Source organism: Malaclemys terrapin, chromosome 1 (assembly GCF_027887155.1).
Source record: "Malaclemys terrapin pileata isolate rMalTer1 chromosome 1, rMalTer1.hap1, whole genome shotgun sequence".
Classification (NCBI taxonomy): Eukaryota; Metazoa; Chordata; order Testudines; family Emydidae; genus Malaclemys; species Malaclemys terrapin.
Genome location: NC_071505.1, coordinates 89,587,391 through 89,613,834, shown reverse-complemented (window position 1 = coordinate 89,613,834; position 26,444 = coordinate 89,587,391). Strand labels below are relative to the sequence as shown.

General features: G+C 49.0%; 1 protein-coding gene across 1 annotated transcript; it reads right to left on the bottom strand.

Moving 5' to 3' along the window:
• Positions 1-262: 262 nt before the first annotated feature.
• Positions 263-26,406, bottom strand: POLDIP3 (DNA polymerase delta interacting protein 3). Its single transcript, XM_054030242.1, has 9 exons — positions 26,212-26,406; positions 22,508-22,901; positions 18,696-18,773; positions 9,290-9,385; positions 7,906-8,088; positions 7,147-7,224; positions 5,904-6,033; positions 4,870-4,936; positions 263-4,408 (listed from the first exon to the last, which is right to left on the bottom strand). Exons 1-9 carry the CDS (start codon positions 26,316-26,318, stop codon positions 4,234-4,236), a joined length of 1,308 nt encoding a protein of 435 aa, XP_053886217.1. The 5' UTR covers positions 26,319-26,406; the 3' UTR covers positions 263-4,233.
• Between the last annotated feature and the right edge of the window lie 38 nt (positions 26,407-26,444).

Here is a 26,444-nt window from a genome sequence, read left to right as displayed (position 1 = left end):
GAGCAGCTGACTCTAATGCTCTGCCCCATTCTCGCACTCTCTTTAACATGAGCATGCCAGCTCCCGTGGAACAAATTGTTTTCTTTAAAAGACAGATTTTTTCAGCTGACCGAGTTAAAGCTCTTTCAACCATTTTAACTTCTGCTCGCTGCAGGTATGAGAGCTCTTCGGAGAGGTAGGGATGAGCTGTGATAGGAAGTCTAAAGCAGTTGGGTAGATTCTCTAAGTTAGCAAGATTAACAGAATAGGCTGATGCAGTAAGGATGGCAAGATTTGGTTTATTTAAATTATGAATAAAAATGGATATGGATAAATGATTGAAAACTTTGTAGACATCATGGGAAACGTGACCTTCATTAGCTTTAAAGTCTCAGGAACGACCAAGGTCAAGCTCCCCCACTGCTTCGCCTTTACAGGTAACACATAAATGCACTTTTTTTTGGTAACTTACTAATTATTTTAGAGTTCTACAAATAAGGTCTGTTAGTAGAACTCACCTTTGACCCAGGCTCTCCATTACAGTATATGTATAATCCGAACATTCTCAATGGTCAGCCTTGAGCTTCTGGGCTGTAGGGGAATAGAAGTGTGCCATGGCCTTCTAAATAAATCTCCATATCAGTTAAATTATCCCAGGTTTGACGTATGATCACAATGTTAATAATGTGACCATTCTTAATAAACCTCTTCCTTAAACAAATATCATTAATGCATGTCTACATTCACATCATCCTAACAGTAAAGGAACTTCCTATGCCAAAAATATGGAGATTAGTGACCCACCTAGTCCTGTATCCTTTCTCCAGCTGTGGCCAAGGCTTAGTGTATAAAACCAGAAAGCTCCTTGTTAACTGCATAATAAACTACTATGGAGAACATTTTTAGACAGAGACACCAGAATGCACCATGCCTTTCTGCCTTCGGAACTAACTGTGGATCAACAGGGAAACAGTCCCCTAAAAGGATTAGTGTTACTGCAGGTTTGTGTTCATGGAGCAGTACTAATAGTAGTGACAAACCCTTTTGGAGCCTTGAGGCTGCATTTTTATCAGGAAGATAAACCTTGAAAGCTTGTCACCATGTAGGTTCTGTTTACATGCTTGCTAAGTGGTCAGTGGCAGTTCTAGGGCTTGTTGCTCCACACAGTCCTGATGGTCTTAGCCAGGCTGAAGACCACCATGTTTCTTGTCAAATGGGAAAAGGAAGGTAAGCATCCACGTAAAGAGGCTTTGCAATGCAGACAACTCAAGTCTCCTGTCCTAAGGAGGCCATGATGGGCTGGGTAAATACACCACAGAACATATGGATGTTTAAAAATAAGGATGCAGCACAGGAATTCTTGTGATTCTTATCAAACACACACACTCCACCACTTGGAAGGTCAGCGGCCTTATAGACATTTCCTCTGTCCTGATAGAAATATTATTACTGGGAGAAAAGGGGACAGACAAAAGTTTTCCGAGGCAGGCAGGACAGTTGTGCTACTGTGTAAGGTTCCCAAGTTCTTGTTGCCTTATTTATATTGCAGTAGCACTAAAAGACCTTACTCAGGTTCAGGGCCCATTGGGCTCGGTGCTGTCCCTGCTCCAAAAAGACTACTGTGTAAATGAATACTGGAACAGATTTTCCCCTCCACTGTTACAACTGTTGTAGACCTCCATGAAGTTAGAATTGCCAAAAGGGTCAGACAGTGCATAGTTAGGATCTACTCTTTAATTAAATGTTTGTTGTGAGCTTAGTGCTCCTGAAAGATACCTAAAAGACCTGTAAACTGAAGGCCTCTCTCAGAACAGGTACGGAGGAGACAGCAGCAACGCAAGTTTCTCCACATCATCTCACCAATATATTTCAACCCTGAGGGTTGTTCAGTCTCAAAGCTCCATTCATTCTTTTGCCTTCAAGCTGCCAATAATGTGGACTGACAGTGTCCATTTTGTTAGTGTGACTACCTAGCTACTAAAAATTAGACCAAGACAACCAATCTCATTTCACATCATAGGACAGCAGCCAGCTATCACTATCAGCTGGTAATAATTCTGATGACATAGTGAGCTGGGCTGAACTTCAGCACCAAAGTTGTAAGGCTTTGTCATATTAGTACCAATTGCCTGAGTTGAGCCAGGATTGCACTCTCCTCCCACTGCCCCACCTTGTGCTTAACTATGTATGGCATTCACTGAACCAACATTACTGATTTGAGACTTCCCAACTTCTTTCTACCACTGAAGCAGTAGGCTTGATTCAAAGTTCAACTGACCTGGCCTCTGTCAATTTCCTCAGTGTCTTAAGAAGTTTAGAATCCAATCTCTGTATAACAAACATTTATTCTGAAACAGATAATACATAGTCTTCTCCCACCCCTAACACTCCCTTCTCCCACCCCCTTTTATTAAAACACAGATGTCTGACGGGTGATCTAAAAGAGGAACAATTGGTGTCTTAAACCCTTCCCCCACACACTTGCAGTTCACAAGAAGCATCCCCGATAACTGCAGTTATTTTCCAGATACGAGTACTCAGAAAAGCAAGTTCTGTTGAGTTCTCAGTTCTTTCCATGGCTACGAGTGATATGGCATGAGAGAGGAATGGTTTGTAGCCGCCGGACAGAACAAAGAGTTTGCACAAAACAAGAGTGCAAAAGAAACAGGGTCCACCAAGAAATGGAGTCTGAATCTACAATGGTACTGGACAGAGTTCACTAAAGAATGTCAGCAGTGCTGACTAGAATTGGTTAGTTTCATAGCTGGAAGGATCAAGTTCAAACTTCAGCCAGATTTTGGGGTGGTTTTCACTTCCCTCTTTTCTCATAATACAATTGAAACTAATAGAGTTAGAGCTACCTGGATTTCCCAGTTTTCACTGGGTTAATGCTATGCTAACAATGGGAGCACGGCAAGTGCCACCTAGTGGCCAATGGCTCATCACAAACAAACAGTCCCTCCTTGGAAGGTACATTCTTGTGGCTCTATCTGGGGCTTGCTTGGTTTCCATGCTCTCCTCTCTGCTGTATCCCTTACACTGGTTTCCCAACAGCTATCCCTCTGAGGTCATGAAGTGCCTCTACCATCCTTCCAGCCCATGTACATGAGCAGCTGTTCTGCATAGCAGCCAAGCATAGCTCACGTGGAGCCCTTTTACAATTGATACTACTTCAGAGCAGGTGGACAAGAGGATTATTTCCTACATATTAGTACATGACTTACTCCCCAACCCACTCCTCTCCATAAAATTGGACTGGAGATGCTAGAAGGACTTCCCAGTCCCCACCCCACCCACTAAAAAAGCTCATGTCCCTACATGGACAGCAGGGATTGGGAGAACATGATATGATTCAACCTAATTGGAAGGGAAACACTCGATTTCTAGTGTTTCTGGTCAAAGTCCCTGCTCTCACATGAAGTTAGTCCAGAAAGAGGAAGGAAAGGGCAGATCACCCTGGGGTACCCTAAGGAGCGGATATATTCACGTTACACAGAAGCCTGAGCTATTTTCTCCCCCGCAGTGTGTTACTGAATGTTGAACTTCATCAGGACAATAGCAGAGGCTTAACTGTGACAGCAGATTAGATGCGGTATGTCTGCACTTGTGCATATATCCTCCCCACAGCCCAAACTCTTCCATCAGCTGATAAACAGGGGAGCTGGATTCTTCTCAGTGCCTCCAAGTGTCACAGCTGCTGATCAGCAAAGCATCTAACAGCCAGGCAGAAGTTGTATCCTACCAGGTGCACGTGAGATAAAACTGTCAAAATGCTACTTGCTTCCGAGCATCACACCTGGCTCCACCCCAAATGCAGCAGTTTTAAAAATTAAATCTGGTATCAAGCGATAATAACAGAGGGGCTTCACCTTTTGGTCAGAGGTTGTTAGCCGGAGGACAAGAGGTTCTGTTTATCATTCCTCTTCCCTCAAAGTCTCTAGGTGCACTTTTAATAGCTGGCCACAAGGGGGCGTGGAGCAAAAGAGGGAGTTACATGGGTCTATGCTTGGTAATATATCTCACTGGCAGAAGGGGGAGGTTATTCTCTTGGAAAAATGTGGAAGAAAACTCCAACTATGAAAACAGAAAATACACACATGAGAGGGAACACTACTGTACAGGAAGGTAGCGATCATAGAAAACAAAAAACACAAGGTGGGCAAACACAGTAACACCTGCGCTCCCACGTGATTCTCCCCATTCCATGCCTTCAGCAAGTTTTCCAGTCCACTGCTCGCCTCCACTCTTCTCTTCTCAGAGTTTGATTTTGAATTCTGTGGGCTGCACAGAGACAGAGGCCGCCGAGGATTTGAAGAGCGCCTTCAAAATGGTGTCAGGGTCCACCTCAGCTGGCGGATTTGAGGAGGCAGCTGCACTCAACCGCCGTGGTTCTACTTCCTTCTTCACAGAGGGGGTGTCGCTTAATCGACTGCATGATGAAAAACAGACACAATAGTTAACCTCACATTACAATAAGTCTAGGGCAGCCTCAGAAGCTACTGTTCCCCCTCCAAGACATTGGTGCGTGGCTTAAGACATGCTTTCGGCCGTGGAAGGGTTCTGGTCCCAGCCTCTCATTCCTGAGCCAGCAGGGGCTAGGGATGCTATGGAAACAGACTACAGCACACTCAACTCAGGTGCATGTGAAGGGAACGCTGGCACTGATGGGCTGTGGAAGGAGTCCCATCTTGTTTTCCTTGAGTGGAAAGGCAGCGGCTGCAACCCAGCGCTAGGTGCAGCTGAAGGGGTGTAGGTGAGAAAGGGCTACCGAGGATTTTCTTGTGAGAAGATTTTACCATGGAAAAATTTTCCTCCTGCACCTCACCTCAAAAAGTCCTCCCCAAAACAGAACCTGCGAATTCTTTTGACTCTTCCACCCTGAACACTTACAGCAAGATTGGCTGATCTGATGTGATGACATTCCCGTTCATGTGAAGGTTGCACTTCATTGGCTGCCCTAAAAAAACCCAAAAACCAAAGTTCATATCCCCAGCAAGGCAAGACCCCAGAAGTATTACACTGACGTGCAGACAGAGGTGAGCGGACGCAGCCCCACACATTGGGGAATTGTGGGGAGCCATTAGAGACAGCAGCTTCACTCTTGAGTCATGGCAAAGTCAGAGCACTTGCAAGCAGCAGCGGAGCTAGCGTAAGAGCTTAATGCAATTACAACACTCTAGCACCGGCATAACAGCTGGCTGAGCAATTACAGAGTAGGCTTCAATGGTTTAGCAAAGATGCAGGAGAATCTCTGGTTCTGAGCTACTTGCACCTTAAGTGACTTTGCTCGCTAGGATAAAGTTACAAGAGCCATCAATCCTCAAGCTCAAGGGCAAAGAGCAAGTGAATAACCATCTAGAGTCAACAATGAATTTCCATCTACAATAATACATCAGTAAATTGTATTAGCTGAATCACTGTACTATTCGAAATCCGTACAGAGACTGATATTCATTTTTGCATATTTCAGAATTGCTTTGGATGTGCCTTGAGGCCTTTGCAAAAAACAGGGGTTCGTTATACTGCACAAGCAGGGACACTATGCCTTCCTGTGAAGTGTCCACCATTGGCTGGGGTCAGAGACAGGATACTGGATTAGATGCACCAATAGTTTTATCTGGTGGGGAGAATTTTGTGTTTTTAACTTCAGCGGAAGCCAGATGCAACCTTTGAGCTAGACCTCTCCCCTAGGGAAATAGATTTTGAAAACAACGCTGATGGACAGTGGAGATACTCAACTACCTACATAAAACCTGTAGCATTGAACCCCAGCCCCCTTTGTCCAGCTCTCAGTAGCATTCCCTGACACACACTCTCCTTGAGCAGCACAAGAAGACTCTGAATTACCGTCTGAAATCTGCACCGAGCTGGAAAGCTTTTGATTGATTCATGCACCCCACCTTCAACTCCAGCCTCAAACTTACCATCTAAGCATCTGTTGTTGTATTTCTTATATGCTGTGATGGCATCTTCCTTCTTCACAAAAACCACTTCAGCCACTCCAGGGTGCACGAGACGGGCCCGCTTTAGAGCGCCACACACACAGAACAGCTCCTGAGGACAGACAGCAGGTCATGGCTGTGGTTGCTGTCAGTGCCACATTAGAGTTACTGCTTTGATCTGATGGTCTTACCATGGTGGGCAAGGCTCAGAAAGAGGGCCCCCACATCCACAGTTGAGTAGTTCAAGACTCTGGGAGTGAAATAGCTAGCAATCTAGAGATACCTACTATGATATAAGTCAGTGGTGGGCAACCTGCGACCCATCAGGGTAATCTGATTGTGGGACGCGAGACATTTTGCTGATGTTGACCGTCCACAGGCACGGCCCCCTGAAGCTCCCAGTGGCTGCGGTTTGTCGTTCCTGGCCAATGGGAGCTGCAGGAAGCATTAGACCGCTGGGATGTGCTGGCTGCCGCTTCCCGCAACTCCCATTGGCCGGGGATGGCAAAAGCGACCACTGGGAGCTGCGGGGGGCTGTGTCTGCGGATGGTCAATGTCAGCAAAATGTCTCGGGGCCCGTAATCAGATTACTCTAATGGGCTGCAGGTTGCCCACCATTGGTATAAGTACTTGGTGTCTGATAGATTGATTACTAACACTACTGCAGGATGAAGCGTTCAAGGTTACTTTAGTCGTACCATAGGAAATAACTGAAAGAATTCATAGCATAGGAAATAACTGGAGTTAAACCCAATAACCCCCCTCTGTCTAACTGAAAGAGAAAGGAAGGTTTTTCCAAAGTGGGATTAAAAGGATTGCCACGTTTTTCATTTCTGAAAGGAACATGAATTAAAATTCTAATCGGCTGGGGGCCTATGTTTAGTGCTCAGGGGCTGGGAGCACAAGGGAGGCTTATTATGTGGAAGTGCTGTGGAGGTTTTGGGTGTGGAGGGTGGGCAGTAGAAGGGTGAGAACAATGCCATGTATCCCTTGATATCAACTCCTCCAGCCAACTAGAGATGGTCTCAATGCACCCTAAAAGGGATTTTTCTTCAGCATAAAGGTTAAGAAGTGGAAGGTAGGGAACTCTCAGAACTCTTCCAAAAACCAAAAACAAATGCCAACCCCTGCACCAACACAAAATGTGGTTAGTGCAATCAAATCTATGGAGAGGGACATGGGGGAAATTCTAGCCACAAAGAGCTCAGCAATAAATGGCACTCACAACAATGTCTTCCTCTGTGACTCTGAGGTGCAGATTGTTCACAGTCATCTTTGTACCTTCCAAAGGGCTGAACACCGGCTGCCAACACAAAGAAGAGCATATCATATGCAGAAGGACAGAGTAAAAGACATCAGAGAAGACATCATGGCAGAGAAAGCATGAATAAACTGAAGCAAACAGGGCCCTAGGGAAGGCAAATGGGAGAAGGGAGAGGGGAGAAAACGATGTTGAGAAACTAAGACGGTACTAAGCTCCCTCAAACCCAGCCCAACTGATCTTTGCAGATAAAGCCCATCTTTCCTGCTGATAGGTCTCTGAAGTAATTTTTCCATCTCAACCCCAAGTGTGACAATTAGTTTAGCCCTGCACATGTAAACAGTCAGTTAAATCCCACTGGTCCCTGAAGTCACCATTGGTGTCGAAGTAACCACCCATTTCTTATCTTTTATCCTAGTAACATGGATTTTGCCAGGACTTCTGGGGGACAGAAAATTCAACAAAAGCATCAAGATGGGAAGCCCACACGTTCCCTCTTCTTACTGTTTAGCAATAAATGAGGATTCATAGACAGATTCAGCTTTAAAATGCCTGGAAGTGGGTTCTAATCACCTAGATTGGCTTGACCCTCTAAGTAACAAATCCCATGTTGAGGGTGTGGGAGGGAGACATCGAGGCGAGCTCTCCCTCCAGCCCATCTAGACAGATTTTAGAGGTGTGGAGGGTCTCCAATAGAAGGCAGACCCCTTATCCTGTACTCACCTCAACAGGTGCTGGTTCTTTTGGTGGTTCCTCCTTGGTCACCAAGGTCCGGGACATGTTTGTCAGGGCCTTTGTCCGAATGGGAGAAAGAGGTGCTGGGGGGGCTGTATAGGTGTCATTCTGGACCACTTTGGTGAGGGGGACCGTCTTGGAAAGAGAGAACTTATTGCCACTCAGTCCAGCCTAAACAAAGGGTGAATAACAGCATCCTTGAAAGATGTAACCTTCTCAATCAGAAACCCCTTTTCAGGCAGCAATAGCCATGGAGAGTTACCAACACACACTGAGTTGCTGTCACACTCTCCCAGTCCGACGACTTTAGGTGCTACTGGAGACTCTCAGCAGCTCCATCCCTGGCTGGGGAAAATAAGCTAAAGCACTTAGGGATGCATTTAGAATAAAAGACAGTCGTCACCACTCCTTGCAGACAAGCACTGTTAAAAGGTACTTGTTTTCACATTGCATTAGTAAAGCTCAGTTAAGAAGGATTTTCATTTTACATCATTCATCCTGAAGATCCCAAAGCATTTTTCAAACTGCCTGCAGAGATCACTCATCCATTAAGATTCAACTATCTATGGGCTAGAATGCAGTGGCCATTCTTCTCCAGAAACACTAACCTAGTATCACAGGAAGAGATATGAAGAATAACATCTCCAGTTGCAAGCTGCTTGGGGAGTTTTAGGTCAGCAGAATATAATGATCATGCTTGGAATGTGGTCAGTGTATTGGAACTAACATCTCTACTCTTGCAAAAAAACATCCAGGAATTGTTAATGACCTCAAGTGGTCAGGAGCTCAGTTTTAAATCTTAGTCAGATGCTGGCAACTCCAGGAGTTAAGTGGCATTGATTCAGCACTGACTTAGATGGACCAAACCAGATTGTGTGCGCCAGGACAGCCACATCTATTTGCCTGCTTTTCCACCCTCCCCCAGATGGTTGGTGCCTGCTGATAGGCAGCCAGCTGCAATTTTGCAATGCAAGAGGATCTCTCTCTCTAGTTGTCCAGTCTGGGATCAGTGGGACCAGAAAGTTTCCACTACTCGCATGCTCAGGCAATGATGAGCCAGGTTCAAGGAACTATTCCCCACAAGGGGAAGACAGCCAAAAGCCAACATGCAGGAATCTCCTACCAGTGACGGTAAGCAGTCATTCTGGCTGCAAAAGGCTTGTAACACTGTATGGAGCCCAAAGGGGACTCCTTTGACCTGTAAGGTAAAGCTGGAAGCACAGGCATGAAGGGAAGGGAGGGGCTGAGGGCAAACACATTCCAAGGGGATCTTTTACATACTTTAAAAGAACATAAGCCCTGTAAAGCTGCAGCCTGCGTGTCCACCCAAGGTGAGCATGGTGTGGTGGGGACTGTTGAGACACTCCCTTACCGCGTTGTGCAGGAAGCTGTTCGTGGTGGTGATTTTCATCTGTTTGCTAGGAAGGGGAGATACGCTTTCATCATCATCTTCCATGTCATACAGGCCCTAAAGACAAACAGCAAGCAAACAATAGTCTCACAAGGGCGTGGTTTTACTTTAGATGGCACCTTGCCCATCACCTTCCTCTCCCCATCTCCAGTCTTCTGAGGAACAGACCTGCTCACTGTCAGAGAGATGGTAGCAACAACCCCTCTCTGTGCCTTGCTACTGCCCTCACAACTCAGTGACAAAGAGCTGAGGTTGGATAAATCTGATTCAAAAAGCAAGTGAACACAAGAATGCCCTCGCACTGTGACCTCTTCCTCAGGGATGCCACAGCAAAGAGAGTTCTCCAGAAATACTGCAGCTACACAGAGATTTCTGAATCCCTAGATATTATGTGGACTCATGGACAACATTAATACAGTGAACAGTTAGTGCCTGCTGTTCCTTAGCATCCTGCCAGCTATCAGCCTAAAGCATATGTACATGACTTTTTGGTAAGCAGATGGCTGCCAAATGCATAAAAGTCCAAAATTCCTTTTGAATAAACTGCATTCTTCAACACGCTAGATGCCTGTCCAGTCCCAGAAAACACTGTGCTGAGGAGGTCGACATACTTTGTTGCTGAATGAACAATTCATTTCCAAGCTTCGTTAGATGCTTTGAATCCCTACGCTCAACACTATGGGGAACTCCCAAATACTTTCATACATTGTAGCCAATATTGTTTTTAAGGGGAAGCATAAATGCATATGGTTGTTTCCAAAACACAAAGCCAAGATACCTGCCCAAAGCGCTTATAATTTAACTCAAACACAAAGATATATGGTATATCTTGACTTTAGTAAAGCTTTTGATACTGTCTCGCATGACCTTCTCATAAACAAACTAGGGAAATGCAACCTAGATAGAGCTACTATAAGGTGGGTGCAAAACCGTTCCCAGAGAGTAGTTATTAGTGGTTCATAGTCATACTGGAAGGGCATAACAAGTGGGGTCCCACAGGGATCAGTTCTGGGTCTGGTTCTGTTCAATATCTTCACCAATGATTTAGATAATGGCATACAGAGTACACTTATAAAGTTTGCAAGCTGGGAGGGGTTGCAAGTGCATTGGAGGATAGGATTAAAATTCAAAATGATATGGACAAACTGGAGAAATGGTCTGAAGTACATAGGATGAAATTCAATAAGGACAAATGCAAAGTACTCCATTTAGGAAGGAACAATCAGTTGCACACATACAAAATGGGAAATGACTGCGTAGGAAGTACTGCGGAAAGGGATCTGGGGGTCATAGTGGATCACAAGCTAATTATGAGTCAATAGTGTAACGCTGTTGCAAAAGAAGTGAACACCATTCTGGGATGTATTAGCAGGAATGTTATAAGCAAGACACAAGAAAAAGACGGTTACTCACCGTTGTAACTGTTGTTCTTCGAGATGTGTTGCTCATATCCATTCCATTAGGTGTGCGCGCGCCGCGTGCACGATCGTCGGAAGATTTTTACCCTAGCAACACCGGCGGGTCGGCTGTGGAGCCCCCTAGAGTGGCGCCTTCATGGCGCTGAATATATACCCCAGCCGACCCGGCGCCCCCTCAGTTCCTTCTTGCCGGCTACTCCGACAGTGGGGACGGGGGGCGGGTTTGGAATGGATATGAGCAACACATCTCGAAGAACAACAGTTACAACGGTGAGTAACCGTCTTTTCTTCTTCGAGTGCTTGCTCATATCCATTCCATTAGGTGACTCCCAAGCCCAACTTAGGTGGTGGGGTCGGAGTGAGACATTGCTGTGTGCAAAACCGCTGATCCGAAAGCAGCATCGTCTCTGGACTGCTCCACTAGTGCATAGTGAGCTGTAAATGTGTGGACTGATGACCAAACCGCTGCTCTACAAATGTCCTGAATCGGAACTTGTGCCAGGAAAGCCGTCGAGGAAGCCTGGGCCCTCGTGGAGTGAGCGGTGAGGTGCGGTGCTGAGACACCTGCCAGGTCATAGCAAGTCCGGATGCAAGACGTAATCCAGGAGGATAGGCGTTGTGAGGAGACCGGTGAGCCTTTCATTCGGTCGGCCACTGCAACGAAGAGTTGCGTCGTCTTTCTAAAGTGCTTTGTGCGGTCAATATAGAAGGCCAGGGCCCTTCGTACGTCCAGGGAATGCAAACGTTGATCCTGGCGAGTGGCATGTGGTTTGGGATGAAAGACCGGGAGAAAGATGTCCTGGTTGATATGAAAGGGAGAAACCACCTTAGGGAGAAAGGCAGGATGTGGACGAAGCTGCACTTTATCCTTATGGAAAACTGTATAAGGGGGCTCGGATGTAAGCGCCCTGAGTTCAGAAACGCGCCTTGCTGAGGTGATGGCTACAAGGAAGGCTGTCTTCCAGGATAGGTACAAAAGAGAACAGGTGGCCAGTGGCTCGAATGGAGGACCTGTGAGCTTGGAGAGAACCAGGTTGAGGTCCCACGTCTGAACGGGCTGACGTTGTTGTGGGTACATCCGGTCTAAGCCCTTGAGGAATCTAACGACCATCGGGTTAGAGAATACCGAGGACGCGAGTTCCCCTGGGTGAAAGGCCGATATAGCGGCCAGGTGAACTCTAATTGAAGATATCGCCAACCCCTGCTGTTTTAGGGAGAGGAGATATTCCAAAATAAGGGGAATGGGTGCCTGCAACGGGGATGTGGCTCTTTGTTCGCACCAACAGGAGAACCGCTTCCATTTGGCCAGGTACGTGGTCCGTGTTGAGGGCTTCCTACTGCTCAGTAGAATCTGTTGTACAGAGTGCGAGCATTGCTGCTCTGCCTGGGTGAACCATGGAGCAGCCACGCCGTGAGGTGGAGTGATTGGAGGTCGGGGTGACGCAACCGGCCGTGGTCCTGAGAGATGAGATCCGGATCCAACGGAAGCGGGATCGGTGTCTGAACCGAGAGCTCCAACAGTGTGGTGTACCAATGTTGTCTTGGCCACGCAGGAGCGATCAGAATTACCTGTGCCTGGTCTCTGCGCAGTTTGAGCAGTACCTTGTGGACCAGAGGAAACGGAGGGAAGGCATAAAACAGGTGGTCTTTCCAGGGAAGCAGAAAGGCGTCCGAGAGGGAGCCCGGAGCTCGACCTTGTAGGGAGCAGAACACGTGGCACTTCCTGTTGTCTCGAGATGCAAACAGGTCTATCTGGGGAAACCCCCACCTCTGGAAGATGGAATGTATAATGTCCGGACGGATAGACCACTCGTGCGTTTGGAAGGACCTGCTGAGTCGGTCCGCTAGAGTGTTCTGGACTCCAGGGAGGAACGATGCCGTGAGATGGATTGAGTGGGCGATGCAGAAGTCCCACAGGCGAATGGCCTCTTGGCATAGAATTGACGAACGTGCTCCTCCTTGCTTGTTGATGTAGAACATGGCCGTGGTGTTGTCGATGAGAACTAACACACAGCGGCCACGTAGGAGATTGAGGAATGCCTGGCACGCCAGGCGTACCGCCATCAGTTCCCGAACATTGATGTGTAGGGCTAACTGGGATGCAGTCCACAGGCCCTGGGTATGGTGTTCGTTGAGATGGGCGCCTCACCCCAGAGATGACGCGTCTGTGACCAGGTGCAGGGAGGGTTGTGGGGCGTGAAATGGCATCCCCTCGCAGACTACAGTGTGATCTAGCCACCAGGTGAGGGAGGCCAGGACCGAGTCCGGGACCGTGACCACCATGTTCAGGCTGTCCCGATGTGGACGGTATATTGATGACACCCAGGTTTGAAGCGGGCAAAGTCGAAGTCTGGCATGCCTGGTTACGTACGTGCAGGAAGCCATGTGACCCAGCAGGGTAAGGCACGACCTCACCGTGGTAGTTGGGAAGGCCTTGAGCCCTTGAATGAGGTTCGTGATGGTGCCAAATCGGTTGTCTGGCAGGATGGCTTGTGCACGTCTGGAGTCTAGAACTGCGCCGATGAATTCTATTCTCTGGGTAGGTTCTAGAGTGGATTTGTCCTTGTTGAGTAGGATGCCCAACTTGTTGAATGTGTGCACTATTCTGTGGACGTGAGCGTGAACTTGCTCCTTGGTGCGACCGCGCACCAGCCAGTCGTCTAGGTACGGGAACACCTGTATCCCTTGCCGACGAAGGTACGCTGCCACGACAGCCATACATTTCGTGAACACCCTTGGGGCCGAGGATAGGCCGAAGGGAAGGACTGTAAATTGGTAGTGCACCGTGTTTACCACGAATCGCAGGAAGCGTCTGTGAGGTGGGTAAATTGAGATGTGAAAGTATGCGTCTTTCATGTCGAGGGCGGCGAACCAGTCTCCAGGATCGAGGGAAGGGATAATGGCCCCCAAAGAGACCATGCGGAACTTCAACTTTACTACGAATTTGTTGAGTCCGCGCAAGTCCAAGATGGGCCGCAGACCTCCTTTGGACTTGGGGATCAGGAAGTAACGGGAATAAAATCCCCTGCCCCTTAAGTCTATCGGAACCTCCTCTATGGCCCCCATGGCCAGGAGCGTAGAAACCTCCTGTATAAGAAGTTGCTCGTGAGAAGGGTCCCTGAAGAGGGACGGGGAAAGGGGGTGGGAGGGGGGGATAGAAGAAAACTGGATAGCGTATCCCCTCTCCACCGTGCGGAGGACCCAACGGTCCGAAGTTATAAGGGACCAAGCACGGTGGAAGTGGGAGAGGCGATCCCGAAAGGAGGGAGCTGGATCCTGGGGGATGACTGGGGCGCCGTCCTCGACCGCACCTTCAAAAGTTCTGTCTAGGACCTGAAGGTGGTCTTGGTGGCCCTTGGTTCTGACCGGGTTGAGGGCCAGCCCATCTTCTCCTACCACCTCGCCCTCGCCTTCTGGCAGGGTCCTGTCTCTGACGAGGTGGAGGGGGGTAAAAACGTTGAGGCTGCGGCCTAAATGGTCTGCGCTGGGGACCCGCAACATGCATCCCCAAGGAGCGCATGATTGTCCTGGAGTCTTTGAGGCTCTGCAATCGAGAGTCCGTCTTCTCCGAGAACAGCCCCTGTCCTTCAAAGGGCAAATCCTGTAGGGTCTGCTGTAATTCAGGGGGCAAACCCGAAACTTGGAGCCAGGAGGTCCTGCGCATAGCGATACCTGCGGCCAGGGTCCTTGCGGCTGAGTCCGCTATGTCCAGGGAGGCCTGTAAGGAGGTCCGAGCCACCTTCTTACCCTCCTCAACCATGGCTCCAAACTCTTCCCTGGACTCTTGGGGAATCAACTCCTTAAACTTCCCCATAGAGTTCCAGGAGTTGAAATTGTAGCGGCTCAGTAGCGCCTGTTGATTCGCCGCTCTAAGTTGTAGCCCTCCGGCTGAGTAAACCTTACGGCCAAACAGATCAAGCCGCTTAGCCTCTTTTGATTTTGGCGCTGCAGCCTGCTGGCCGTGGCGCTCTCGTGCATTCACTGATTCCACCACCAGTGAACACGGTTGGGGGTGTGTGTACAAGTACCCATAGTCCTTAGATGGGACAAAGTATTTCCTTTCCACCCCTCTCGCTGTAGGTGGAATGGAGGCAGGAGTCTGCCATATCGTATCCGCGTTCGTTTGGATCGTGCGGATCAAGGGTAACGCCACCCTCGATGGGGCATCCGATCCAAGGATATTCACGATCGGGTCGTGCACCTCCACTATCTCCTCCGTCTGCAGGTCCATATTACGGGCCATCCTGCGCAGGAGATCCTGGTGAGCCCGAAGATCTATCGGAGGGGGACCCGTGCATGAAGTGCCCGCCACTGCCTCATCCGGAGAGGAGGAGGAGGACGCCTCCGGTGGTAGTGGATCCAAGGGGGGGTCCCGGTCCCCCTGGTCTTGGGTCGGAGCGTCACCTGCACTTGGGTCCACGGTGTCGGGTGGTGTGGACACAGAAGCCTCCATGCCTCCAGGCGGAGGCCGAGAGATGGTGGATTCTGGGGCCCTTCTGACCGAGTGACCCGAGCGAGAGGTCGATGGTAATGAAGCCCCTTGCTCCTGGTGATACGCCCACGGGGTCCAAAACGACCAGTGAGATGGTCCATGAGAGTGGTCCTCTGCCCTCTCCTGCCAATGGCCCAAGTCTCGTTCCTCGGCCTGCCCCTGAGGGGGGTATGCCGATCTCGACAGGTCCTCCGAGGAGCGAGACGCCGATCTTGACGGCCATGGCGGTGCCGCGAAAGATGAAACGATCCCCGTGGTCTGCGGTGCCGCACGGTGCCGGTCCGGAGATGATCTATCTCTGTGCGGTGCCGGCGATCGGTGCCGGGACCGCGACCGGTGCCGATGACCTCGTCGGTGCCGGGAGTCAGATCTGGACCTCGACGAGGACCTAGAGTATGCCCGGTGCCGGGAGCGGCCTCTCGACGTCGAGCGTCGAGCGTGGCGGTGCCGAGAACTACGTCTCGACGTTGATCGGTGCCGACGATCATAGCGGTGCCGAGACGTAGACCGGTGCCGCGACGAAGATCTTGGCCGCGAGTACGACCGGTGCCGAGACGATATTCGGTGCCGGGACTGCGAGCGGCGTGGGGACCTGCTTCGGGACCTGGATCGGCGCCGAGGTTCCAGCCCTTGTGATGGAGGGCGCATCAAGGCAGGTTTCCCTCTTGACTGTACCGGGCGAGTCAACGGTACAGTCGGTGCCGGTGGTTGAGGCGGTGCCGGCTCCGTGAGAGCTATCAAGTCTCTCGCCGCCGCGAAGGTCTCTGGAGTCGACGGGAGACACTGTATCACCGCCGGCCTCGGTGGAGACGCTATTTGTACCGGACTCGACGGCCTCGGCGCCGGAGTCGACGGTGCTGGAGGCGCCTGTTTCCGTTGCTCCACCGGCGGACGCGGCTCTACCCCCGGCACTGGGGGAGCCGGCGTCTTCGGCACGGACGTCCCCGTCTTATGGGCTTTTTTATGCCCTGGGGATAATGACCGGCGCCGCGGCACTTGCTGTGTTTGCGGTGCCGACGAGGTCCGGTGCCGGGGAGGCTTGTCTGACGCCACTCGCGTGGTCGTCATAGCCGGTGCCGCCGGGGCACTGCGCACCGAAGTGCTAGGCGTCGGAGTCTGGCCCGTGGAAGGAGTGTCTGGGCTAAGTGCCGCCTCCATTAGGAGTTGCCTGAGCCGAAAGTCCCGCTCCTTCTTGGTTCTTGGTTTGAAGGCCTTACAGATCTTGCATTTGTCTGTTTGGTGGGACTCTCCCAGGCACTTCAAACAGGAGTCGTGCGGGTCGCTCGTTGGCATAGGCTTAGCGCAGGAGGCGCACTGCTTGAAGCCGGGAGCGTTGGGCATGAGCCCGGGCCCGCGGCCGGGGGAGAAAGGGGGAGACGACCCCCTTAACCCCCTGAACTACAATAACAACTATAACAACTTTAAAACTATTTAACTATAAACACTAGAACTACAACTATAACTATAACTTTGAATGACTAAGTAAGCTAGGGAGAGTGGAGGACAGCTATGCCGCGCTCCACAGTTCCAACGACCGTCAGGGGCGGTAAGAAGGAACTGAGGGGGCGCCGGGTCGGCTGGGGTATATATTCAGCGCCATGAAGGCGCCACTCTAGGGGGCTCCACAGCCGACCCGCCGGTGTTGCTAGGGTAAAAATCTTCCGACGATCGTGCACGCGGCGCGCGCACACCTAATGGAATGGATATGAGCAAGCACTCGAAGAAGAATAATTCTTCTGCTCTACTCTGGGCTGATTAGGCCTCAACTGGAGTATTGTGTCCAGTTCTGGGCGCCACATTTTAGGAAGGCTGTGGACAAACTGGAGAGAGTCCAAAGAGCAACAAAAATTATTAAAGGTCTAGAAAACATGACCTATGAGGGAAGATTGAAAAAACTGGGTTTGTTTAGTCTGGAAAAGAGAAGGCTGAGAGGGGACACAATAACAGTTTTCCAGTACATAAAAGGTTGTTACAAGGAGGAGGAAGAAAAATGGGCTTAAATTGCAGCAAGGGAAGTTTAGGTTGGACATTAGGAAAAACTTCCCATCAGGGTGGTTAAGCACGGGAATAAATTGCCCAGGGAAGTTGTGGAGTCTCCATCATTGGAGATTTTTAAGATCAGGTTAGACCTGTCAGAAATGGTCTAGATAATACTTAGTCCTGCCATGAGTGCAGGGGACTGGACTAGATAACTTCTCGAGGTCCCTTCCAGTTCTGTGATTCTATACTCAGGAAAACAGTTCACAAAGTGTAGAGATCGGTGAAGAAAGGATCTGCAAAAGAAGTGGGTTTAAGGAGGACACAAGTTCTGGTTGGGCACAGGAAATAGGAGTCTGTTCCAAGCATAAGGTGCAGTAATGAAGAAAGCATGAAGGCAAGAGATGCAGCAGGACTATAAGAAGAGGGATGGTTGGATGAAATGAGAGCAGAAGTGTTGGTAGGGATGGAGTTGTGAGGAACACTGAGGATGAGGACAAGGGGCTTGTATCTGATGTGGATGGAAAGAGAAAGTTGGTGGAATGCAGCAACATTGCCAGAAGAAAGGAAGAAAGAATTGTTCTAAGCAATGGCATTCTGGGCGTAAATTAAGAGGTAAGACCAAAGAAGGCCAGAGAGAAGTTAATTACACTAATCAAGGCAAGAGATGACCAAGCCGTGAAAAAGGTTTTACCATAGCTATGAAGAGGAAAAAATAGATTTGAGAGATATTGTAGAGGAAAACCCCAAAAGAAACAAGAGCCTGGTTACAGAAGAAGAGAGAGAAAAGCATCCAAGGTGATGAGAATGTTACAAGTCTGGCTGGCGCTAAAGCTTTCAAATGCAAATATGGTAAAGAAAGTGACAGTACAGAGTGCCAGATGTCTCCCTCAGACTTCCAGAGGAGGTGTGCTCAGTTAATGAACACAGGAACTACCAGGCTAAATCACAACGCTGGTCAACCTGATCCAGCATCCTGCCTCATCAGGGACTAGTATTCAGAACTTCTGAGAAAGGTGAACCCCTCACATAACACACCCGGTCATTTATGAACAAATCACAATCCCGATCCAGCCTAGCAGGCTGGATGTTGGACAAGATGGACCAACTGCATGATCTGGTGCAATATTACCAATGATTTTATCACAACAGTCTGGAGGGAAGGGAGACAGGAAAGGATTCTGCAAAGAAATTTTAAAATTCAGAAAGGCAAAAGTTGGAAATACCACCCTGTGTTCTCAGAACTGTCATGTACGATAGCTACAATATAAAAGGCTCCTTTTATTTGACCTCTCCTCCTCCTACCTTCTTTACAAGAACACACAAGAGTCAAGCAGTGAAAGAACTTTCAAATTCCTCCCTTTCCAAGGTACTGGAACCCAGAGGAAAATGAAAGATGCCCCGTCACATTTACTAATCCTTGGGGAAAACACATAATAACAAGTGGATAATACCAATACTGCCAGTGAATGGAACTCACCTGTCTCTGTGTGTGGTTGTTCACTACATTGATCCTCATTCCTGCAGGATGAGAGTGTCCTGGGGCTGCAGCCTTCTGCTGTGATATCAGAGGAAAGAAACAGCCAAAGTATTAACACCAGAATCTGCCATTGGCAATCTCAAAACAGGGCAGCCATTTGTTCATTCCAAGAATACTTGAACAAGACTCTCACCCCTGCTCTCCTATACACCATGGCACGACATGGTAGGAGGTCGACACAAAGCCTCAGTCAGAAGGCACGGAAGAGACAGAATAATGCAGAATCCATTTTTTTTCCTGTAGTAAGTGATCAGCATGATACACCAGCCCAAAACAACAAAGGAATTAAGAGCTAAGGCCTAGGTAGAGGATTTATAACTGCCAATTATGTGAGCTTTGGCTCAAGATTAGTGGGAGATGAATTTAAAACCTACAAGGCTAAGATCAGACTTGTGCATATACAAATATTAAATACAGCTAAGTGACAGGATCTGCAGACTGCCCTTCTTTGGTGCTGTGGGGAGCAACTGTGCATATAACCACATTTTATGGTACTGCCCAGAAGCCTACACCCTAAGGATCAAAGTAATTCAAAAGTTCTGTTCTATATCAAGCATGAACTTAGCCCTGTTCTAGTATGAAGTTTTGCTTGAATCTAATGCTGCACAAGATGGTACAGCCGGTCCTTTCAGCAGTCTGACCAGTTACCCTGCGTGACTGGAATAAACCCAGGGGCTACAACTTCACCATTCCATAACTGAAGGTTCCTTTTCTGGAATATTGGGTATCTTAACAGTTTAGCAGCCATCTTTGAGAGCAGTATGTAACTTGCCCGGGACAATGGAGCTAATACTCCCTTTGCAAAAGTAGCATGGGAACTTTTAATAATCACAACCAGGCAGAGCCTGTTTTGCATTTCTAGAAGGCAGCATCTCCCGCAGCACAGCTCCCTCTAGCTCTATACTCTGACACTGATTCAGATTCAGAGAGAACGTCTTCCTTACTAAACCACCACCACCACTTCCTGCAGCACCCCGAGGTTTCCTTAGAGGCCTCTCATTCAGGTAATGATCAAGCTCAATCTTCCATTCATTTCGGAGATCTGACAAGCTTGCATCCCAAGGCAACATGGCTGTCTGCCTGATGGGACCAGGACAGTTTAGTTTGTGGGTTGTGAGCAGGGACATTTGCAAACAGCTGGGAATTTTGGCAAAACCTGTGAAGAATCTTAGACCATGTGTAGGATTTCCTCTGTGGTGTTAGTTATGTGATTTCATGTTCAGTTTTTAACTCTACTATGCACAATTCCAGCAGTTCTCAAACTGTGGGTCGGGACCCCAAAGTGGGTTGCAATCCCATTTTAATGGGGGTCACCAGGGCCAACATTAGACTTGCTGGGACCCAGGGCTGAAGCTGAAGTCTGAGCTCCCCCCCACAAGGGGCAGCGGGGCTCGGGCTCCACCCCTCCCACTCCTGAGGTCATGTAGTAATTTTGTTGTCATAAGCGGGTCGCGGTGCAATGAAGTTTGAGAAGCCCTGCACTACTCCTTAGTCAGCTCTGTAGGGCAAGAGGAGTCAGTCATAAATATCAGTAAGGTCATTAAAGTAGACAAAGTAGACCAAGGTTTCAGAAGCCACTTAAATCTTATAGTGTGCACTGCAAGAGTCTAATGCCTCACAGCTGAGAGCTCTGTACACAACCCTTTACCTTAACTGTCAAGGATTGCTGTAAGTGTCAACTATTTGAATAATCAAAGACTATGGGAAGCTTTACTGTACTGTGATTAATGCATCACACTACCATGTGAGAGAGCCAGCCTCTATCCTTTGGTCCAGTCTCTCACTCCCCAGGCTGGCAAGGACTGGGAACTCTACAGAGGTAATATGCAATTTCTCTGGTCTTTCTGAGGAAGGAGCATGTTAGGATGCTCTGAAGCAAAACCTGTAGATGAGGAAAGAGCTAGATCAATGGGCTCCAAAGAGAGTCTTATTCAGTCCTCCAAATTCAAGGGGGAAATGGCTTTTCCTAGCAGACATGGGAAGCAGCTGATCAGGTAAGAGATTCAGCAAAAGGTTTTGGTAGTTTTGGTGCTCGTCCTGAGGAGGAGGACAGTTTAGCAGACAGAAGGGGTCAGGATCAGGTTGTAAGTGCCTGTTATCATGTGCGGTGGTTTGCTGCTCTCTCCCAGCTCCTTTCCTTTTACTTGTCCAGCATCCTCTCTTCCTTTACAGTGACATCGGGGTCTACTCACTGCACTAAGTGCACGTGTAGTTCATTGCGGAGCCTGGCAGGTGATAAGTGGCACTAGGGTCCAGCAAGGTTAGCTGAGATTCAAGTTACCTGAGGGCAGTGGTGGATTACCACACAGGCCCACAGAGCCTGTGCCCAGGAGCCCCGGCCAATGTGAGAGCTCCTGCAGGAGCACTGCAACTCTGGCCCTGCCCCCTGCTTCTCCTCTCCCTCCAGGGTCCTGCCACCCTGCTCCTCCTCTTTCCCGAGGCCCCGCCCGCTGGCCAGGCTGGCAGCCAGAGCCCGGTGAGCATATTCCCCCTTGCCTCCCTGTGCGGGGCTGGCCCGGGCCCTGCTGCTCACCCCCAAGCACCGCCATTCTCCCCCCTCGCCCCCCGCACTCCCTTTTTGGCAAAACTGGCCATTTATCCCATTTACTCTTGACAACTGATGATCAGTTGGCAAGAAAAAAATGGGACAAATGCCCAGTTTTGCCAAAAAAAAACTCAGGACATCTGGGGCAGGTCTTAAAGATGGGATTGTCCCAGCCAAATTGGGATGTATGGTCACCCTAGGCTGTACAAAGAGCCACCCAGGGAGCCTGGGCAGTTTTGGGGAGTCCTGGACTCTTCATTTATCTTGGGCAGGGGGATCAGGACTCCCCACAACTTCCAGCCAGGCCACAGGGCCTTGGAGGGGACAGGGAGGAGCATGAGGCAGGGCCCCTTAGCAGGGAGGAGCATGGGGGGCCCAAATGTTCTTTGTGCCCAGAGCCCCAATAAATCTTAATCCACCTCTGACTGAGGGTGGATGGGAAAGGTTGTACCCATGGCAAGGGGGTAAAGTCAGAGTTCAGTGAGCAGAGGAAAGATGGCAGGCCAATCAGTTGGTTATATTGAAACTGGGACAAAATCTGAGTTTTATAATTTGTCAAGTAACTAGGCCACTTCCTGAAAACGAGAACTTTCCTGCTAAAACAGATCATCATCAGCTTGTGCTGGAAAAGGGCTGGAATAGAAGAGTAGATGGGGGAAACGAAGACAAAAAATGTAGATATCTGTTATAAATGCAAATAACTGCATATTCTAACTTGTAATCTTATTCTTGCGGAGAGTCCTAGCCAATTAACAGAATATCCAACCACGCTGTCCAGATGGGTGTTTTGCTATGATGATCAGCAGTGTAGGAGTTAATGACGATACCTATATTTTCCTCAGATTTTTTTCTGGGCAAGATGGGGGTGCTTCATACCTCTCAGTGCTACTACTTCAGTCTGTCTGAAGACTCAGAACGCTGCCTTGGTCACATGTAGAAGGTTTTATTGGCAACTAGAAGGACCAGAATAACTGTTGATTACATGAAAGCTCAGATTTTGCAGAAAACACTCTGAATACCAAAAATCCACAGACAGCATAAAACCAGGCATGCCTATTTCAGTGTCTGGGTTAAAATTCATCACTATGGTTCCCGCACTCCTCCTCTGTGATAATTTGGATTCATCTATCCAACCGGTATCATTGTAACTGGCCTGTCATAGCACAGATGGTGGGGATTGAGTGATAGGATAGCAGTGACTACCTACCTGAATTGTTTTGGTGATCTTCATGGCTGGGGTCACTGTACCCACGGCTGGACTTATAATTGCAGCAGTAGGAGCACTCCTTTTCAAGCTGATCTTCTCTCTGGCATCTATCACTTTGGTCACCTTCTCAGCAGGCACACTCTGCTGCTTGCGGGAATTCAGCATTTCCCGGGCATCCTGCACTTTCCCTTTGATTTTGAACCGAGCATCTTTCTGAAGCAGTTTCTCCCGAGCATCTTTAACTCCCAGTTTGTGTCGGGCATCAGTGAGGCCAATCTTTTGCCGGGCATCAAACGTCCGTTGGAAGCTGATGGTTGGCGTCGGTCTACTTAGAAGAGTTTGCTGAATCCCAATTCGAGATCGAATGCCTCCAAATACTGGTCTGCTGTTCAGTCTGGAAAAAGAAATTTCAGGCTGATAAAGTGGGTTGTAACATTAATGGAAGCATTTCTGCTGGTGCAAACAAAACCCTGTATTCCCAAACACAACCACACGTATGCACGTGCATATTCAGAACAGCAGCAGAGTGATATTCCAATAGTCTATTTAATCTAAGGTCCGAGGTGTTTTATAAGCTGATTTATAAACTCTCTGTCTCGCTATATATATATATAGATATATGATATGCAAAAGGCAAAACAACAAGATTTTTAAAAATGGGTTCCTAAGTCCATACTTAAGCAGCTATAAATGCTGAACATACAGCAGCTCCCATCAAAGTCCTTATGACTTCAAGGGTTATTTATTTTGGGGGAACCATGCAAGGATCAAAAGGACAGGAACAGCTTTCCATGCTTTTGGATTCAGCTTGTCCTTCAACATGTTCTTTGAAACACAATATGCCTGGTAGAAAAACAAAATTAACCTGTACTGACATCTTTTCAAGAATTCCTGTCAGACAGACACAAGTTATGTTTTCTTGAAATGCATGATCCTCGGATTTTAGGATGTGTGAGTGGTTTACGCCATTCTCACTTCAATTCACCCAATTCCAGTAGTAGCATCTGAGCAGAATTATACAGACTGCTATCTACTTAATGCTGTTGAAATCAGTCAGGATTCTCTGTATTGAGGATTAAGTTAAATCAGTGTTTTCAAGAGAGCAAGGGTTAAAAAAAAAAAAAAAAAAAGTAAGTGGTATGATGACTGTCACTTTTCTGTAGAGAATCACTCCTGAAGTAACTGAATGATGCCCTAATACAGGAGAAACCAGTAACCACATCACTCCATATAACTCTGTTCCTGTTATTACAAATTCTACTTAACAGCTTGATTGTGACAAATAACATAAGAGTTATATCACCTTCATAATGTTTGAGTGGGCAAGCAGATTTTACGCCTAGACTTTTGAATTTTCATGACAATCTTGCAAGCCTCTGTTAAACAGTGTTATACAGTAATACAAATGTATTCTGCTTGCCAAATACTAAGTAAGGCATATTAGCCGGATCAGAGAGCTTACAAGCTACGTCAGACACCATGAACAAGAAATACACAAGGCACAAATGTTCAAGTAAGGGATGCTGTTGACAGATTACTGCTGAGCAAATGAAGGTTGTAAGGATTCCTGTTAAGAAGAGTTTTGAAAGAGAGAGGAAGTGCTTGGTGTGATAAACTGCATAAGACTGTTCCAAGCATGCAGGAAAGCATGAATGAAGGGACAAAGCCAAGGCCTTGGCTAGACTAGGATTTAAAAGTGTGTTAAAATGTACTAGCCAAGTAGTTCCTAATCTTTTGAGGCTCAGGATCCATTTGTAAATGTTTATGACCTGTCACAACCCAGTAAATAGTCTGGGGGTGGAGGTCCTGGGGTGGTTTTAGTCAGATCCTGCCCGGGGGGGTTGGGTCCTGCCCAGCACTCACCCCACAGTGGCAGTTCCTGTGCTGTGGGGCTGGCTGGGTTTGGCTCTCCGCTCCAGGCATTGCAACTTCTGGGGTTACAGTGCTGCTCAGGTTTGGTCCTGCCCCCGGGACTGGACCAAATTTGTGAGTGGAGTTCTGACCTGGCTCATAGGGTTACAGTGTGGCTCACTCAGATTTGGACTGTTGAGGCTCCCGTCATCATGACAGCGGGGCCCTGGGACCCCAGAGGTTGTAGTGCCTGGTGCAGGGAGGCGAGCCCAGCCAGCCCTGTGGGACAGGAGCTGCCACGCGACCCTTTGAAACATTCTCGCAACCCAACCCATGGGTTGAGAAATGCTGCACTAGTCAATATGCGTAAGCTAACCTGTTTTAGAAGATGATGCTAGACAAAACAGTGTAGACTTCAACTCATCCACCTTAGCACATGTTCAAGTCTAATCTCTCCCCAAACTAAAGCTACGGAAGTAGATTGGATTGCCTAGGAAGAGCACAGAGAGAGAAGAGAAGCATGGACAGGGCCTTGAGGGGCATCAAGTGTCTGAGGCAACAAGGAAGGCCAAAAGCTGCCACAGGAGAAGGTAGCTGGGCAGGAAAATCAAGACGGCACCTAGGCCTTGTCTACACTAGATATATACTTGCTATGCTAAGAATCATTCTCACCTCTTAACTACCTTACAACAGTTCACATCCACAAGTCCGCTGAATAGTTTTGCGAGTGTGATATCAACTGTACGAAGGAGACTATGATTTTTCAGATCTAAATTTCTGTTAATCTGAGTATCAGAGGGGTAGCCGTGTTAGTCTGGATCTGTAAAAAGCAACAAAGAGTCCTGTGGCACCTTAAAGACTAACAGATGTATTGGAACATGCGTCTGACAAAGTGGGCATTCACCCACGAAAGCTCATGCTCCAATACATCTGTTGGTCTTTAAGGTGCCACAGGACTCTTTGTTGCTGTTTAGTCTGAATCATTTCAGCCTGAACTCCTGCCAGTGTGGGTGCGGACTAGCCCAAATGTTTAAACTAGTCCTTCCATGTCCCACTGCTTCTGGGAGCTGTGCCGGGAACTGCAGGTAGGGTACCCAAGAACACAGAAAATATGAGGTCCTACACATAAAGCAGTGTATGCTGGCGTGGCTTCAGGGCAAACCTGCAATAGTTACTGAATCCTTTCAGCATGGCTAGTGTAGACTTGCTGAACCCTTTATACTTAGCCTGGTTCAGTTCTCCAGTGTAGACAAAGCCGCAGTGGGGGAGGCCGAGAGAAGAGGAAAACAGCGGATCAGCTGTCTCGGGAGGCAGCAGGGGGATAAAAGCCCCAAGCAAAGCCCTTTGCCCTGGCAGGGAGGGGGCTTGCGCAGGCGGAGGCAGGAAGCTGGAGAGCTTAGGGGAGCACTGGGAAAGGGCAGGGCACCCCAAAGCGCCCCGTGGCAGCGCCGCCGATCGCCCGAGGGCACAGCGGCCCCCGCGCTAGGGGCTCAGTGGCCCCCATGGCACTGCCAGGCTGCCGGCCCCAGACGGGAGAGGCCGGTTCCGCACGCGCGGGGAGGGGGGGACGGCTGCACCCCGGGGGGGGGGGCGGGGAAGAAGCCGCCGCCCCCCAGCTGCCCCCCCGCCCCGAATCTCCACCCCCCCTCCGGCTCTGACTGACAACAAGGCCAGCCAATTAGCAACTAGATAGGGGTCCCAGGGGACAGCGACTCAGCCAATGGGAAGTCGGGGGTGTGAGGAGGAGGCGGGCGGTTTTGGAACAGGCCCGGGGCCGGGGCGATAGTGGGGCTCGGGGTCCCGCCGGTGACTCCCCGCCCCGGCGCGCTGCGTCCCGGCTCCCGGCCGCTCACCTCCCCTTCACAGTCACGCCGCGCTTCCGGATGAGCTCGTCCAGCGACAGGTCCGCCATCTTGTCGCGGGGCCCAGAGACAAGACGCAGCGAGCGAGGCCCGGACATGAGACTAAACTGCTTCCGCTTCCCCGCCCAGCTCCGCGCGGCAACGGCGCTGCGTCGCGCGACCCCTGCCGGGCGCGCGCGCTGCAAAGAGGACGAGAAGGAAAGGCGCGCGGTTCCCACGATCCT